The 15,977-nt window shown below is 42.6% G+C and overlaps 3 protein-coding genes across 6 annotated transcripts; 2 read left to right on the forward strand and 1 right to left on the reverse strand.

Annotated features, from left to right (window-relative positions):
• The first annotated feature begins 765 nt into the window (after nucleotides 1–765).
• LOC111948355 (placenta-specific gene 8 protein) lies at nucleotides 766–4,300 on the forward strand. Of its 3 annotated transcripts, none has more exons than XM_023961101.2 (4): nucleotides 766–895; nucleotides 1,059–1,159; nucleotides 1,335–1,459; nucleotides 3,837–4,300. In XM_023961101.2, the coding sequence occupies exons 2-4, from the start codon at nucleotides 1,075–1,077 to the stop codon at nucleotides 3,939–3,941; spliced, it is 315 nt and encodes a 104-aa protein (XP_023816869.1). In that variant the 5' UTR covers nucleotides 766–895; nucleotides 1,059–1,074; the 3' UTR covers nucleotides 3,942–4,300. The 3 variants fall into 3 exon arrangements, with proteins under 3 accessions (XP_023816869.1, XP_023816870.1, XP_078812167.1); XM_023961102.2 differs by having other exon boundaries at nucleotides 768–895; nucleotides 1,073–1,159; XM_078956041.1 differs by lacking the exon at nucleotides 766–895 and adding an exon at nucleotides 896–997 and having other exon boundaries at nucleotides 1,073–1,159.
• A 2,451-nt stretch (nucleotides 4,301–6,751) lies between these two features.
• LOC101172347 (placenta-specific gene 8 protein-like) lies at nucleotides 6,752–10,291 on the forward strand. Of its 2 annotated transcripts, none has more exons than XM_004074492.5 (4): nucleotides 6,752–6,888; nucleotides 7,052–7,152; nucleotides 7,328–7,452; nucleotides 9,828–10,291. In XM_004074492.5, the coding sequence occupies exons 2-4, from the start codon at nucleotides 7,068–7,070 to the stop codon at nucleotides 9,930–9,932; spliced, it is 315 nt and encodes a 104-aa protein (XP_004074540.1). In that variant the 5' UTR covers nucleotides 6,752–6,888; nucleotides 7,052–7,067; the 3' UTR covers nucleotides 9,933–10,291. The 2 variants fall into 2 exon arrangements, with proteins under 2 accessions (XP_004074540.1, XP_011479746.1); XM_011481444.4 differs by having other exon boundaries at nucleotides 6,789–6,888; nucleotides 7,066–7,152.
• A 262-nt stretch (nucleotides 10,292–10,553) lies between these two features.
• On the reverse strand, nucleotides 10,554–15,645 carry cops4 (COP9 constitutive photomorphogenic homolog subunit 4 (Arabidopsis)). Its single transcript, XM_004074491.5, has 10 exons — nucleotides 15,489–15,645; nucleotides 13,278–13,357; nucleotides 13,036–13,187; nucleotides 12,856–12,959; nucleotides 12,634–12,787; nucleotides 12,410–12,560; nucleotides 12,169–12,339; nucleotides 11,959–12,074; nucleotides 11,264–11,348; nucleotides 10,554–10,906 (listed from the first exon to the last, which is right to left on the reverse strand). Exons 1-10 carry the CDS (start codon nucleotides 15,560–15,562, stop codon nucleotides 10,773–10,775), a joined length of 1,221 nt encoding a protein of 406 aa, XP_004074539.1. The 5' UTR covers nucleotides 15,563–15,645; the 3' UTR covers nucleotides 10,554–10,772.
• Nucleotides 15,646–15,977: the final 332 nt, after the last annotated feature.

Below are 15,977 nucleotides of genomic sequence, written 5' to 3' on the forward strand. Positions count from 1 at the left end.
CCTCCTGGGCGGGGGCGGCGGGCCCCTGCCTCGCTCCTCCCTGGACCAACCGTGGGCCGGGCGGATGGCTGCCTGGAGTGCGGAATGGGTCTCCCTTGGGGGGTCCTGGCTCGTACCTGGAGTTGGGGCGGGGGGATGTCCGGAACTCCTGGGTGGTGGTGGGGTGTTCGTCTGGGGCTGTGGGCGTCCTTCTCCGGTGGGGCCCTGCGTTGGGTTCTCCCGGCGCGGCGGGGGGGCTGCTCTCCTGGTTGGGCTGGGGCGGCGCCCTCTTTCCCTCCGTGCCTCCCTGCTCTCTGGCTCTGGGGGCCTTGCGGCGGCCCTGCTGGCCCTGGCCTGGGTGGCGGGCTTGGTCGCCCGGGCGGCGGTTGTTCCCTGCCGGTTCCCGTGTGGCGTTGGGGGGATTCCGGCTGCCGCTGCTGGTGCGGTGGGGGTCTTGGGGTGGGGATGGCTGGGCACTCTCCCTCCTTCTTTTCACGTTCCACCATCCATTTTAGAAGAACATAAACACTCACCTGAGCACAGGTGTTAGCTCAACAGACTGAATGACTGAAATATTTCACACTAGTTGGTTTTAAGGCATAAGTATGCGTGTGAACACTATCTGTTTTGTGTACATGTCGACAGGTGGACATTTTTGCAACTAACAGGTGTGTTTATAACATTTGAGTGTGTGTGTGGACAGGCTCCGCCCTTTTTTTTTTGTTTTGTTTTTTTTTACATTTAAACCTTACCATAATGATTAACAACCAGTAAACTTGTTGCTTTATGCTGCTTCATGGTCATTTTCTGGGAAACGGTGCATTGGTTGACCTTTAATCCCTTTGCTCCAGCTATAAAACAGCAACCTGACTTCTGCCATAAACTCCTTTAGCCTCTGACATCCTTTCATCATCTGGTGAGTTTTCTGGTTTAGGGCTTTGCGATAATTTGTGGGTTTTTTTACATTTCATGTCTTCTTGCTGTTGTTGTTTGATTTTTGGATTATTTCAGCACTTTGGTAATTCTATTTGGATTTATTGATCATGGATCAATTTGGTGACCAGTTCCTGTCCTGACAGACAAACTCTTTCAGTCATGGCCGTGATCAACCAGCCGGGTAAATTCCAGCCGTCTGACTTCCAGACCGACGTGTGCGACTGCTGCGACGACGTTAAGATCTGTGAGTCCTGAACCCTTTTGACGTTCAGCGTTCCGCTTTGGAGCTAAACGTTTGAAGTTGATGCATGAATTTGAAGCTCAGAAAGCAAACCTGTAGATTTCATGAGAGTTTCTGATGGTCCACCAAAAGGTTGTGTTTTCTTTCCTCCATCTTTCTTCCTGTTCCTCCTGCTCAGGCCTGTGCGGCTGCTTCTGCTACCTCTGTCTGGGCTGCACCATCGCCAGCGACATGGGCGAGTGCTGCATGTTTGGCACCGGGTATCCCATCCGCAGCGTCTACCGGACCAGATACAACATCAAGGTCAGTCTGAGCGCACGAGGCGAGCAGAGGCGCAGCGTCAGCGCCTCACAGATTTACAGGTTTCACAGTAAAACCTGGAAAAAGGCTTTATGACCTCATGTGATCGACGCGTTTCGCTTTTTCAAACGGAGGCACCAAAACGCTGAAATGATGAAAAAATCACAGAGAAAAAGCGCAAAAAATACAGAAAAGGTAAAGATTTTCTGTTTCTGTAAAGAAAAAACTTTAATCCAAAATGATTTTTAGCTTCAAGCATTCAAAACAGAAAAAAGATTCACTTTTTCTCTGTAAGAAATTAACTTTCTGTAATAAAAGAACTTTATGAAGCAAAACAAATTAAGCAAATGATTAACTTTTTGTGTAAAAAAAGAAAGAAAGAAAGAGAAGAATGCTCACTGTTTGTGTTAATGAAAAACCTTTACAAATGTTTTTCCCTTAATTTGACATGTTTTTTTTTGTTTGTTTCATCTTTTCAGAACTTAAAATTACATTTGAACAAATATTTGTATCAGCAGAATCAAGATTTGGTTTAGTACTTTTTTTGTTTTAATTCTATTTTTTTTCTCTTATACTTTTTTAGCTAAAAAACGAGTTTAAAAAAGAGATTCAGACACAATCAGCAGAAAAAAACATTATTTTAGTCGCATAATTGATGTTTTTTACCTTTTTCAGCTAAATTAGCTTTCCTCTTTACTCAAATGTGCATTTTTAACCATCAGACCTATGTAGTACCCCTCTTCTAACTAGTGAGTAAAGTAAATATTTATTTATTTAGCACTTTTCGCAGAGAACAGCTCACAAAGTGCTTCACAATGTTAGAACAACATAAAATCAGAGACAGAACACAAAAATGGCACCGGGAGTCTAAAGCAGGTAAAACCCAAATTAAATGCACTCAGGCATAGAAGTAAACAAACAAATAAATAAAAGTGAACACAAGTAAAAGTCAGCTAAAAGTTTCCTTAAATAGAAACGTCTTAACTTGAGTTTTAAAACGAGTTTTTGGAACACATTAAAGATTCCTATCAGTTGGCCTCAAGGAACGCGCAGGAGTGTAAGGAGTCAAAAGGTCAGAAATATAGTTTGGGGTTTGTCCGTGAAAGGCTCTAAAGACTAAAATCAAAATCTTAAAATCTTTTCTGAATTGAATAGGAAGCCAGTGTAGCGATAAAAGCAGAGGCGTGGCATGAGTGCGATTATTGGTTCCAGTTAAAAGCCTCGCTGCAGAGTTTTGGACCAATTGGAGATGTTTAAGAGACTTTTAGTTAAAACAGGTTAAAAGAGAATTGCAGTGGTCTAAAGGAGAAGAGAGAAAAGTGTGGTTAACCCTTGTGCTATCCTAGGTGTTGGGGGCTGGGTCATCTAGACCCACTAGACAGTGCTCTGAACCTTTTTTCTTCAATGATTTGTGATCTTCACTGGTGTCCATGGATTACATGAAATCTTTCCACCTTTATCCAGCTTCTCATGGTAGGGAGAACACGTCAAAGTAAGGGGGGGGGGGGGGGGGTCATCTAAGATAGCACAAGGGTTAAATAGCTCAAGATCAAACTTGGAAGAAATATTGTCTTCAGTTTAGCCACGTTCCTCAGGTGATAAAAACAAATTCTGACAAGGAGCTTTGAGTGAGAATCTAGAGACAGAGGAGCTATTAAAGGAAATGGTCGTCACTTTACTACACTTTGAGTAGTAAAAGCAGTAAAAGTAGTCTCGTAGATAGGAAAGATTTTTGTAATTAGTTTTATCAAAGGAGCAATAAACCTGAATGTTATCAGCGTATAGATAAGAAATCCTGATGAGTCTCCCAAGGGGGAGCATATAGAGAATGAGTTAAATGGGTCCCAGATCAGAACCTTGGGGAACACCACAAGACACTGACCCCCATAAACAATGGTCGTTATGTTAGAGTATTTTGATTATGATGTTAGCATGTAGGTAGTTTTTTTTGGTTCATTTACAATAACTTTACTAGTTTATAGCTAGTTTAATACTAAGATTTTTAACTTTTCTTCTGCCTTAATGAACATTTTCAATCCTATTTGGTACAAATCATTTTCTTTGACTTTCCTTCAATGTTATTACGGCGTTTTTTGTTTGTTTTTGTTCTAATTTATCTGCCTTCAGCTTATTGTAATTTTTTTATTTGGTTTGGGTTTTGTGTTGAGCTTCACTTTGTTCATTTTCAGCTTTTTTCCACATTTTCTTTAGATGTCCGATAAGAGAAAGCGAAACGTGTAGAGAATCAGTCCTGTGTGACGGTGACATTTCTACTATAAAGTGAAATACTTGAATCCAAACGTGTTTATTCTATAGAGATGACTTTTCAGAGTTGTGATGATGAGGAGCAGCTTCTTCATCGAAGGTTCTGTGTTCTCAGGGTTCCATGTGTAACGACTGCCTGATGTCGCTGTTCTGCCCCGTCTGCTCCACCTGTCAGCTGAAGAGGGACATCAAGCATCGGAAGGAGCAGGGCACCTTTTAAAAACGAGCACCGGTCTGTCCAGGCGGCGTTTGTCCTGCATCATCTTCTACTGTTCAGCCTGAAATCATTCCATTGACTGTATACATGAACAGGACTGACATTCACTATGACATCACACCGACTCGCTCCAGGTCTCACATACAGTCAATAGTAACACAGGAAATTTAATTTCTTCCTAAAAATGACTTGAACACAGATTTAATTTTGACTCAACTTCCTTTTTTAAGCTTCAAAGTAAAAAAAAATCCCTTTAATATCAGAATAATTACTTTTCAACTTTGTTTTTTGTGTCAATGTGATTTTTTACTGAATAAATCGCTTTACTTTGTCACAAGGAAAAGCTGAAACTTGAAGAAAAAGGTTGTTTTATATTTCAGGCCAAAACTACGTAGATTTAAATTTACTTTACTACATTTTTGAAAATAAAATGTTGTGCAGCTTTGATGTGATGCTCTGTCCCCACTGCTGTTCTGCAGAGGTCTGAACCCCCTCAGCCAAATAATCAACAAGACTGGCTATGGATGCAGGAGTCAGGAACTGGTGGTGGAGGACCCAAAATGCAGGAGACCAAGCTTGCTGACAGGAAATAAAACATTTAATAAACAAACTGAAACATGACAAAACTATGGGGAGAAACAAACCGGTGACAAGACAGAGCAGATGACCTCTGACAAGGATGAACAGAAACCAAGACACTTAAATAGGCTGAGGGTAATTAACTGAACTGAAGACAGCTGTGGATCATGAACCTGAAAGTGGAGTGACTGACAAAGGAAACCAAAAACATGACAAAGAAAACCAAACTACTGAATCCTTACATACCGACTCAGAAATGGGGCCACCATCAGTCACCTCCTCTACATGGATGACATCAAGCTATATGCTAAGAGCGAGCGTGACATTGACTCCCTGATCCACACCGCCAGCATCTACAGTACTGACATTGGGATGTCATTCGGGCTCGAGAAATGTAGCCGGATGGTGACAAAGAGAGGCAAGGTAGTCCACACAGGAGGGGTCTCACTCCCAGAAGGAACAATAGCAGACATCGAGGACAGTTACAAGTACCTTGGAATTCCACAGGCAAATGGCAACCTGGAGCAGGCAACAAGGAAAGCTGCCACAGCTAAATACCTCCAACGAGTAAGGCAAGTCCTGAGAAGCCAGTTCAATGGCAAGAACAAGACCTGGGCTATAAACAGCTACGCACTGCCAGTTATCAGATACCCTGCAGGAATAATAAGATGGCCAAAGGAAGAGATACAGACCACGGATGTTAAGACACGAAAGCTCCTCACCATGCATGGAGGGTTCCATCCCAAATCCAGCACCCTGAGACTGTATGCTAGCCTCAAGGAAGGAGGCCGAGGACTAGTGAGCGTAGAAGCCACTATCCAGGATGAAACATCCAAGATCCATGAGTACATCAAGCTCAAGGCCCCAACTGGCAGTGTGCTCAGTGAATGTCTCAGGCAATGGAGAGCAGAGGATACAGTGCTGGAGGACAGATCCTCATGGGAGGACGAACCCCTGCATGGGATGTACCACCGGACCATAACTGAAGTGGCTGATATCAAGAAGTCCTACCAATGGCTAGAAAGGGCTGGCCTACAGGACAGCACTGAAGCGCTGATCCTGGCAGCTCAGGAACAAGCCCTGAGCACCAGAGCCATAGAGGCTCAGATCTACCACACCAGACAAGACCCAAGGTGTAGATGTACCACACCAGACGAGACCCAAGGTGTAGATCTACCACACCAGACGAGACCCTAGGTGTAGATCTACCACACCAGACAAGACCCAAGGTGTAGATCTACCACACCAGACAAGACCCTAGGTGTAGATCTACCACACCAGACAAGACCCAAGGTGTAGGCTGTGCAAAGAGGCGCCTGAAACTATCCAGCACATAACTGCAGGATGTAAGAGGCTGGCAGCTAAAGCATACATGGAGCGCCACAATCAAGTGGCTGGAATAATATACAGGAACATGTGTGCAGACTATGAACTGGAAACCCCAAGGTCAAAATGGGAAACACCTCCGAAGGTGGTAGAGAATGAGAGGGCAAAGATCCTGTGGGACTTCCAGATCCAGACTGATAGGATGGTAATGGAGAACCAACCAGACATTGTAGTGGTGGATAAAGAACAGAGGAAAGCCGTTGTGGTGGATGTGGCAGTGACAAGCGATGGGAACATCAGGAAGAAGGAACATGAGAAACTGGAGAAATACCAGTGACTCAGAGAAGAACTGGAGAAAGCCTGGAAAGTGAAGGTGACAGTGGTGCCTGTGGTAATTGGAGCACTCGGGGCAGTAACCCCCAAGCTGGAGGAGTGGCTACAACAGATACCTGGAAAGATCTCAGACATCTCAGTCCAGAAAAGCGCAGTGCTAGGAACAGCTAAGATACTGCGCAGGACCCTCAAGCTCCCAGGCCTCTGGTAGAGGACCCGAGCTTGGAGGAGAAACCACCAGCAGAAGGGTCAGAGGGGCGTTTTTTTTTGTTTATATAGATATATATGTATATATCTATATATATGGATGGATGCATCGATCGATCGATCTTCCAACATCAGTGGAAGGAGCTGAAACATGCCATTTGGAGAAGACACCCGTCAAACATGAGACAACTGGAGCAGTTTGCTCATGAGGAGTGGGCCAAAATACCTGTGGACAGGTGCAGAAGGCTCATTGACAAATACAGAAACCGTTTAACTGCAGTGGTTGCCTCAAAAGGTTGTGCAACAAAATATTAAGTTACCCTCATTTTTGTCCAGCCCTATTTCATTAATCTGGTGCATACGTAGGTGTGTTAAGGTGTGTTTGTGGATTGGTTTCTGGGAAACGGTGCATTGGTTGACCTTTAATCCCTTTGCTCCAGCTATAAAACAGCAACCTGACTTCTGCCATAAACTCCTTTAGCCTCTGACATCCTTTCATCATCTGGTGAGTTTTCTGGTTTAGGGCTTTGCGATAATTTGTGGGTTTTTTTACATTTCATGTCTTCTTGCTGTTGTTGTTTGATTTTTGGATTATTTCAGCACTTTGGTAATTCTATTTGGATTTATTGATCATGGATCAATTTGGTGACCAGTTCCTGTCCTGACAGACAAACTCTTTCAGTCATGGCCGTGATCAACCAGCCGGGTAAATTCCAGCCGTCTGACTTCCAGACCGACGTGTGCGACTGCTGCGACGACGTTAAGATCTGTGAGTCCTGAACCCTTTTGACGTTCAGCGTTCCGCTTTGGAGCTAAACGTTTGAAGTTGATGCATGAATTTGAAGCTCAGAAAGCAAACCTGTAGATTTCATGAGAGTTTCTGATGGTCCACCAAAAGGTTGTGTTTTCTTTCCTCCATCTTTCTTCCTGTTCCTCCTGCTCAGGCCTGTGCGGCTGCTTCTGCTACCTCTGTCTGGGCTGCACCATCGCCAGCGACATGGGCGAGTGCTGCATGTTTGGCACCGGGTATCCCATCCGCAGCGTCTACCGGACCAGATACAACATCAAGGTCAGTCTGAGCGCACGAGGCGAGCAGAGGCGCAGCGTCAGCGCCTCACAGATTTACAGGTTTCACAGTAAAACCTGGAAAAAGGCTTTATGACCTCATGTGATCGACGCGTTTCGCTTTTTCAAACGGAGGCACCAAAACGCTGAAATGATGAAAAAATCACAGAGAAAAAGCGCAAAAAATACAGAAAAGGTAAAGATTTTCTGTTTCTGTAAAGAAAAAACTTTAATCCAAAATGATTTTTAGCTTCAAGCATTCAAAACAGAAAAAAGATTCACTTTTTCTCTGTAAGAAATTAACTTTCTGTAATAAAAGAACTTTATGAAGCAAAACAAATTAAGCAAATGATTAACTTTTTGTGTAAAAAAAGAAAGAAAGAAAGAGAAGAATGCTCACTGTTTGTGTTAATGAAAAACCTTTACAAATGTTTTTCCCTTAATTTGACATGTTTTTTTTTGTTTGTTTCATCTTTTCAGAACTTAAAATTACATTTGAACAAATATTTGTATCAGCAGAATCAAGATTTGGTTTAGTACTTTTTTTGTTTTAATTCTATTTTTTTTCTCTTATACTTTTTTAGCTAAAAAACGAGTTTAAAAAAGAGATTCAGACACAATCAGCAGAAAAAAACATTATTTTAGTCGCATAATTGATGTTTTTTACCTTTTTCAGCTAAATTAGCTTTCCTCTTTACTCAAATGTGCATTTTTAACCATCAGACCTATGTAGTACCCCTCTTCTAACTAGTGAGTAAAGTAAATATTTATTTATTTAGCACTTTTCGCAGAGAACAGCTCACAAAGTGCTTCACAATGTTAGAACAACATAAAATCAGAGACAGAACACAAAAATGGCACCGGGAGTCTAAAGCAGGTAAAACCCAAATTAAATGCACTCAGGCATAGAAGTAAACAAACAAATAAATAAAAGTGAACACAAGTAAAAGTCAGCTAAAAGTTTCCTTAAATAGAAACGTCTTAACTTGAGTTTTAAAACGAGTTTTTGGAACACATTAAAGATTCCTATCAGTTGGCCTCAAGGAACGCGCAGGAGTGTAAGGAGTCAAAAGGTCAGAAATATAGTTTGGGGTTTGTCCGTGAAAGGCTCTAAAGACTAAAATCAAAATCTTAAAATCTTTTCTGAATTGAATAGGAAGCCAGTGTAGCGATAAAAGCAGAGGCGTGGCATGAGTGCGATTATTGGTTCCAGTTAAAAGCCTCGCTGCAGAGTTTTGGACCAATTGGAGATGTTTAAGAGACTTTTAGTTAAAACAGGTTAAAAGAGAATTGCAGTGGTCTAAAGGAGAAGAGAGAAAAGTGTGGTTAACCCTTGTGCTATCCTAGGTGTTGGGGGCTGGGTCATCTAGACCCACTAGACAGTGCTCTGAACCTTTTTTCTTCAATGATTTGTGATCTTCACTGGTGTCCATGGATTACATGAAATCTTTCCACCTTTATCCAGCTTCTCATGGTAGGGAGAACACGTCAAAGTAAGGGGGGGGGGGGGGGTCATCTAAGATAGCACAAGGGTTAAATAGCTCAAGATCAAACTTGGAAGAAATATTGTCTTCAGTTTAGCCACGTTCCTCAGGTGATAAAAACAAATTCTGACAAGGAGCTTTGAGTGAGAATCTAGAGACAGAGGAGCTATTAAAGGAAATGGTCGTCACTTTACTACACTTTGAGTAGTAAAAGCAGTAAAAGTAGTCTCGTAGATAGGAAAGATTTTTGTAATTAGTTTTATCAAAGGAGCAATAAACCTGAATGTTATCAGCGTATAGATAAGAAATCCTGATGAGTCTCCCAAGGGGGAGCATATAGAGAATGAGTTAAATGGGTCCCAGATCAGAACCTTGGGGAACACCACAAGACACTGACCCCCATAAACAATGGTCGTTATGTTAGAGTATTTTGATTATGATGTTAGCATGTAGGTAGTTTTTTTTGGTTCATTTACAATAACTTTACTAGTTTATAGCTAGTTTAATACTAAGATTTTTAACTTTTCTTCTGCCTTAATGAACATTTTCAATCCTATTTGGTACAAATCATTTTCTTTGACTTTCCTTCAATGTTATTACGGCGTTTTTTGTTTGTTTTTGTTCTAATTTATCTGCCTTCAGCTTATTGTAATTTTTTTATTTGGTTTGGGTTTTGTGTTGAGCTTCACTTTGTTCATTTTCAGCTTTTTTCCACATTTTCTTTAGATGTCCGATAAGAGAAAGCGAAACGTGTAGAGAATCAGTCCTGTGTGACGGTGACATTTCTACTATAAAGTGAAATACTTGAATCCAAACGTGTTTATTCTATAGAGATGACTTTTCAGAGTTGTGATGATGAGGAGCAGCTTCTTCATCGAAGGTTCTGTGTTCTCAGGGTTCCATGTGTAACGACTGCCTGATGTCGCTGTTCTGCCCCGTCTGCTCCACCTGTCAGCTGAAGAGGGACATCAAGCATCGGAAGGAGCAGGGCACCTTTTAAAAACGAGCACCGGTCTGTCCAGGCGGCGTTTGTCCTGCATCATCTTCTACTGTTCAGCCTGAAATCATTCCATTGACTGTATACATGAACAGGACTGACATTCACTATGACATCACACCGACTCGCTCCAGGTCTCACATACAGTCAATAGTAACACAGGAAATTTAATTTCTTCCTAAAAATGACTTGAACACAGATTTAATTTTGACTCAACTTCCTTTTTTAAGCTTCAAAGTAAAAAAAAATCCCTTTAATATCAGAATAATTACTTTTCAACTTTGTTTTTTGTGTCGATGTGATTTTTTACTGAATAAATTGCTTTACTTTGTCACAAGGAAAAGCTGAAACTTGAAGAAAAAGGTTGTTTTATATTTCAGGCCAAAACTACGTGAAAATAAAATGTTGTGCAGCTTCGATGTGAAACGCCCCTTAAACCTCTGAGAGGAACCAAGACTTTCAAGAAAAAATGACCTTTAAATCTTGAATAATTGACTGAGGATTCGACTGTTTTACTTGGTCTCTTATCTATTTAAACTTACATTTTCGTGTTTGCGGTTACGGGTTGGGATAGTTTGACTGTTTAGGTTGAAGAACCTTCTGAAACAGAAACAACTCAGCATCTTTCCACATATCAGCTTTATGCAAAATCCTCCAATTCTCCACCATGAAAACAAAAACAGTCTCATCTGAAGGTCCGGTCCATCAGAAAAGTAAATTCGACCAATGAGGAACCGCTTGGAACAAACGATGGCAGCGTGGCTGAGTTCTCCACATCATTTCTGAGGCAGGAAGACGCAACTTAAAAGGGGGCGGGGCCGGGTGACGTGGGCGTGGAGGGGTTTATTGGGTCATCTGGGCTTCCAAAGCCTGCGCGGCCCATTCCGGAGCGGCCTGCCGGATCTTCTCCAGGAGGTTGTTTACTTGAAAACATAAGGATTGGATCTGTTTGTCCCACGTGGGGAGGGGCTCACGGGCTGCAAGAGGAGGAGAGCTTTTACTAACACTGAATCACAGAGGAGGTGCTGCCCTCTGCAGGAACATTCCTGCTATGACACCACCAAAGAACTGACATGTAATAGTTCTGAACATGCTTTTCAAAAGATGTTCCGGTGAATTTTCCTTTTTTTAATACATCAAAAAATGTATTTTCCAAAAATTACAACAATAGATCTTTGATTTTCTCTTTGACTTTACAGGAAATATATCAGGAGTGATCTTAGAAAAAGTTCCATTAATATTCTACAAAAATTTTAAAGTGAATATTTCTTTTGTAATCAGAACAAACGTGTCGAACAGAAGCAACAGAACTGAGGGGAAGACGTTTGACCCACTTTCAAAGTGAACGATGCCGTCGATCTGGTCTATGAAGCCGTTCATGCGCCCCTCAGTGATCATCTGGGAGGCGATCTTCTCCGCCTGGCGGGAAAAAAGCGGCGTTTTACATCAGCGGAGAACCGACTTCAGTTGCAACGCCGCTGAAGCTGCGAGGCGATGGACGAGCTGACGTTTGGACTCGTGGTTTCGTTCTCGCTGACTCCCTCATCCGAACCTCCCACACTCCCCCACCCGCTCCAATATTTGGATTTCATCCAGTGCTGAACCGGTACTTTAGAAAATGTTCTGGAACCTAAACATTGCTTGAACCAGAGATCCAAAAATGAAAAAAAAAAAAAAAACAACAACAAAAAACACCCGTTTTAACAAAAAAACCCATGTAAGTGTGATGAATCAGCATGACAGTGTGAAGGAGAGCGCTTGAATGTTTGTTGGGAAGTACAGACAAACTTTTGGTTCGACATTTTCATGGAAGCTCCGCCCATCCCCGCCTATTGTTATTGGACCCCACCCACACTCACTGGAAATGTAAAATAATTGGCTAGAATTGTGCAGTAAAACTGAATAGAATACAAGAATCCAAAACAAAACATCTTGCATTTTTGTGCAACCCCAGTGGTGTTGTCTACACCAGTACCCTTCCCTGCTCCGACCTGCTCGTAGTCTACGGTTCCATTCCAAAGCGTCTCACCTTTGCAGGTGGAATTTCCAGCAGAGCGCCGAGTTCCTCGAACGTAATGTTGTTGTAGAGTTTACTGGCAGACAGCAGGTTGTGTTCGATCACAGCTCTGTCGAGGATGCTGGAGCCTGGAGAGCAAGATGGGAGAAGCTTGCTCTAAGGGCCGTTTTTCCGTCTGCAAACTGCCCTTCCACCCTGAGCCTTCCTGGTTTCTGCTCTTACCGTCAGCGGTGGTGGCTTTCTGGTGAGGCATCAACATGGCAGCAAACTCCTGCAGCTGGTTACCCCTGATGATGCGGTCCAGGTACATCTTCTCTAGAATGCCGTAGGCGGCCAGCTGCTGACAGCGCTCGTCCTTGAACAGAGTGGCCAGCATCCGTGAGCGCTGCTGTCCTGAAACGACGCACATCGTTTAAAGGAACCGGACGCGGAGAGGCCCGTTTCCCCGGGAGCCAGCTGCTACCTGCGGAGGCCAGGATGGTGCAGTTCAGGGCGTGCTTCAGAGCCTCCAGACGCTCGGTTTCGTGGACGATGGACTTGTAGGACAACTCGTTGTACCGCTGAGCTGCTTCGATGAACTTCCTCCTGAAATCCAGAACCCTGGCGTAGCACACCTGCGACAGAGGACAGCGGAGCTGCGGCGGGTCTGCACAAACGTCTGCAGCAGGAAGGGAAAAAGTCGCGTACCTTGTAGTGGATCTGCAGCTGCTCGTTGGAGGATTCGTTCTGCAGGAGCGAAGCTCTGTTGATGTAAGCCTCGGCCTGAACCGGGTCGTCGTCTTCCAGGTAGAGCCGGGCGATCTTCAGGTACGTATCCAACTTATAGTCAACATTATACTGTCTAAAAGGAGAAGGGATTGGTAAGACGAGGGAGGCATAATGTTCAGATGAGCAGAAACGCGTTCTCACTTCTGTCCCGTTTCCAGAGGAATCCCGACTAAAACCTGCGCCGCGTTCCTCCAGTCTCCCTCCTTCTCATAAATGGTTGCTAAATGTTGTCTGATGGAGGCCACCTGGGAAGAACGAGAGCCTCAGCGCCCTGGAGCAGGAGGACGTTTCCACTGAGGTTGAGGGGTTCGACACCTTTACCTGCTCCTCGAAGGAGATGACCCTGGGCTGAATCTTCTCCAGGGTGAAGTGATAGACGGCTTTGGCGGTGCCATCGGGCAAGTTGGGCAGATGCGTGCAGAAGTCGGTGAGCAGCTGTCTGGAGATGACGAGGCTGACGTTCTCGTTGACCACTGAAAGAGCAGAAGACCGTCATGGAGTCAGGAGGATCGCAGCTTCATGCAGAACCAACAGGGGGCGGTGAAAAAACTAAAGATGCATACTTGCTTCCACGAAGGCCTTCAAGGACTCCAGCTGATCCGCATCTATGAGCTGAAGGGCTTTCTCCAGAATCTGTCGATACCTACAACCCCACAATTCAATCATTCTGATCAACGTTACGGGATGTCGACTGATTTTACATTTAAGGACGCTTAAAAGACCCTATGTACAAAGAAAATGACACAAACTGCTGTTTGTTCCTCTACATGTGTGATTCCATCCCCATTGTGCCACGTTTGAAGACCCACCCTGATGAAAACAGTCTTTTTTAACATGTTCTAGTGGCATTTTTCTGTTGATGGAAGACTTATATGAAGAACAGTCCCACCCACAACTCAGAGGTGAATTTCTTACGAACCTCTGCTGCTCTGCAGAAACTATGTCCTAGAAAACACAACAGCTTTTCTTTTTTATTTTAGCAAAAGAACGACATGATCACAAATAACAGACCACTGGGAACGCTTTGAAGAAGAAGCTGAGACTGAACTGTTTTCACAAGAACCAGAGTTTAACCGAGAAACCTCTGGAATTTTTAAAATGCCGGCTTTGCTGCAAACAGTTTCCTGTCAAAACACAAAGAACCAGGTGGAATTTATTTATAAGGACTGAATATTTCTATAAAAAAAGAATAAACTGAACTTTATATTAAACACAGCCTGTCATGAGTCACTCAGACACTGAAAACGTCAAAAAATGATTTTCCAGCCCATTAAAAACCTGGAATCACAACTTTAGACCAAAGATCCCACAAGAAAAACATTAGGTTTATCTTTACATCGGCTCTGTTGAGAGCAATGATTTACTAAAAAACTTTAAAAAAAATAAACATTTTGAATCATGAGGTGAAGCTGAAAGAATTTAATTCATGTAAAGGTCAGAAAAAAACAGACCTAACAGCTTTATTTTTAATTTTAAGAAGTCTTTTTTAAAGCCAAACACATAACTGTTTACATTAATTTATGTTCTATTAATGTATATCTTTGACATTCCTTAAACTTCTGGAGTTTCCATTTTTGTTTATTGATTTAAGGAGATTGTAATATAGAGACCACAGAGCTTAAAGATATTTGAAATATTCATTAGAATGTACAGTGTGTCACGCTCAATAAAGTTAAATTTAAATGACGGTAAAAGAAATATGCACGATAATCTCACAACACTGGTATTAGCGGTCCATCCGTTTTTTTTAAAGCTGCTTTTGGGGCTACGGGGTTGCTGGAGCCTATCCCACCTCCTGATGTGTGAAGGCTGAGCCCCCTGGACACGTTCTTCACAGAGCTACACAACCACGTTCACACCTGGGGACCGTTTAGTCATCAGTTAACCTATGAAACATCTTTTTAGACTGAAGAGCGCATTCGATCCAGAACCTCCTTTCCATGAGGCGAGAGGGCAAACCACTACACCACCAGGCTTAATGTGTGCGGGTTTTCCCTGAAGGCATCACAAAGATGCCTCCTCTAAAGCTCATCATCATCAGCTGCAGGACTCGCGGGTCCCGGTGTCACGCCCAGTTCTACCTGCAACCAAACCCAGAACCAGAACCAGGACTCTGCATGAAAAAAACCCTCTAAGGTGGATCCAGACACATTCTTTGTAAATATGACTTTCACAAAAATAAACTTTCAGCTGATTAAACCTTTGGAACCTTTTCTTTTTAACTTAGTGGATTCATTAGATTTGGATGAATCACAACGGTTTTTTGTTGTTGTTGCTGTTTTTAGTAAATTAATATCATAAAAAAGGGATTAAATGAATACTCTGGATCGAAAAGCTCTGAATTATTCACCTTCCGCGTTTTTGCTGCATGTGCCTTAGTAATACAGGCCTCAATGTTATTTTAACAACATATGAATTGTTTAAAAGTTAAATCTGTGAAGAAGAAATGTATTTCATGATCAGAACATAGCAGTTAAGTTAAACTACATCTTCTTCTTGCTCCTAAAATGAGCCGAATTTCGTGACAAACTAAAAGAAACATTCGCGACATTGTATCGCTTGTTATTAATTCAAAAAGGCGAATCCAAATCCTTAAATAATGAATATTTTTCATAAAGTTCAACGGTTAAGATGACAGCTACACGGCTAAGCTAGCTTAGCTGGCGCCTCTCGTTTGCTTTCCCGCTGCTGATGGACGGTTTTTACGGCGTTAAAGCAAACACGTCCCGCTGTTTTGATCGCATCTCTTTACCCCCGGAGTCCACGCTACGTACTTGGTCGCCAGATCTTTGTGAGATCCACTGGAGTTCATGAGCTGCGCGAGCTCCTGCCTCACTTCGGCCGCCATTCCTGCCAGTGTGGAGGCGCGTCAACAACACCGGCGTCCTTCGGAGCTGAGACAGGCGCGCTCCCGATACGTAAACGGCCGCGGAAGCGCGCACGTACAAATAATTTTTTTGTTTTAATAAAAGTTACCTTTTTAATTTTGTAATATTTTGAACAATTTTGAACAGATGTTTTTAGAAAAAATACAAACTTGTAGATATTTTTTTAGTCTTCCCATATAGACGATAAACTAAAAAATAATTGGTTTTGAAGTTGTTGTTTATCATTTTTAACACATTTCTTTTGGCTTGTTTGATGTCAATACTTAAGTTTAAAAATAAATAAATTATGTAATTAGCATTAATCTTTCATCTAATGGCTTTTTAAATTGCAGCAGTGTTTTTAAATTATTGCCAGAGTTTTTTTTAATTGAAGTT

The sequence above is a fragment of the Oryzias latipes genome, chromosome 12 (assembly GCF_053564925.1).
Source record: "Oryzias latipes strain Hd-rR chromosome 12, Olatipes_Hd-rR_3.1".
NCBI classification, from domain to species: Eukaryota; Metazoa; Chordata; class Actinopteri; order Beloniformes; family Adrianichthyidae; genus Oryzias; species Oryzias latipes.

Excerpts from the sequence above, each read along its gene's own strand:
- LOC111948355 (XM_078956041.1), top strand. The coding sequence starts at position 949 with ATGTCTTCTTGCTGTTGTTGTTTGATTTTTGGATTATTTCAGCACTTT. Across the intron at positions 1,160-1,334 it reads CTGCGACGACGTTAAGATCT|GCCTGTGCGGCTGCTTCTGC; the intron begins GTGAGTCCTGAA and ends CCTCCTGCTCAG. Across the intron at positions 1,460-3,836 it reads GGACCAGATACAACATCAAG|GGTTCCATGTGTAACGACTG; the intron begins GTCAGTCTGAGC and ends CTGTGTTCTCAG.
- cops4 (XM_004074491.5), bottom strand. The coding sequence starts at position 15,562 with ATGGCGGCCGAAGTGAGGCAGGAGCTCGCGCAGCTCATGAACTCCAGT. Across the intron at positions 12,960-13,035 it reads TCATCTCCTTCGAGGAGCAG|GTGGCCTCCATCAGACAACA; the intron begins GTAAAGGTGTCG and ends CGTTCTTCCCAG. Across the intron at positions 10,907-11,263 it reads CGGCATCGTTCACTTTGAAA|CCCGTGAGCCCCTCCCCACG; the intron begins GTGGGTCAAACG and ends CTCCTCTTGCAG.
- LOC101172347 (XM_004074492.5), top strand. The coding sequence starts at position 7,068 with ATGGCCGTGATCAACCAGCCGGGTAAATTCCAGCCGTCTGACTTCCAG. Across the intron at positions 7,153-7,327 it reads CTGCGACGACGTTAAGATCT|GCCTGTGCGGCTGCTTCTGC; the intron begins GTGAGTCCTGAA and ends CCTCCTGCTCAG. Across the intron at positions 7,453-9,827 it reads GGACCAGATACAACATCAAG|GGTTCCATGTGTAACGACTG; the intron begins GTCAGTCTGAGC and ends CTGTGTTCTCAG.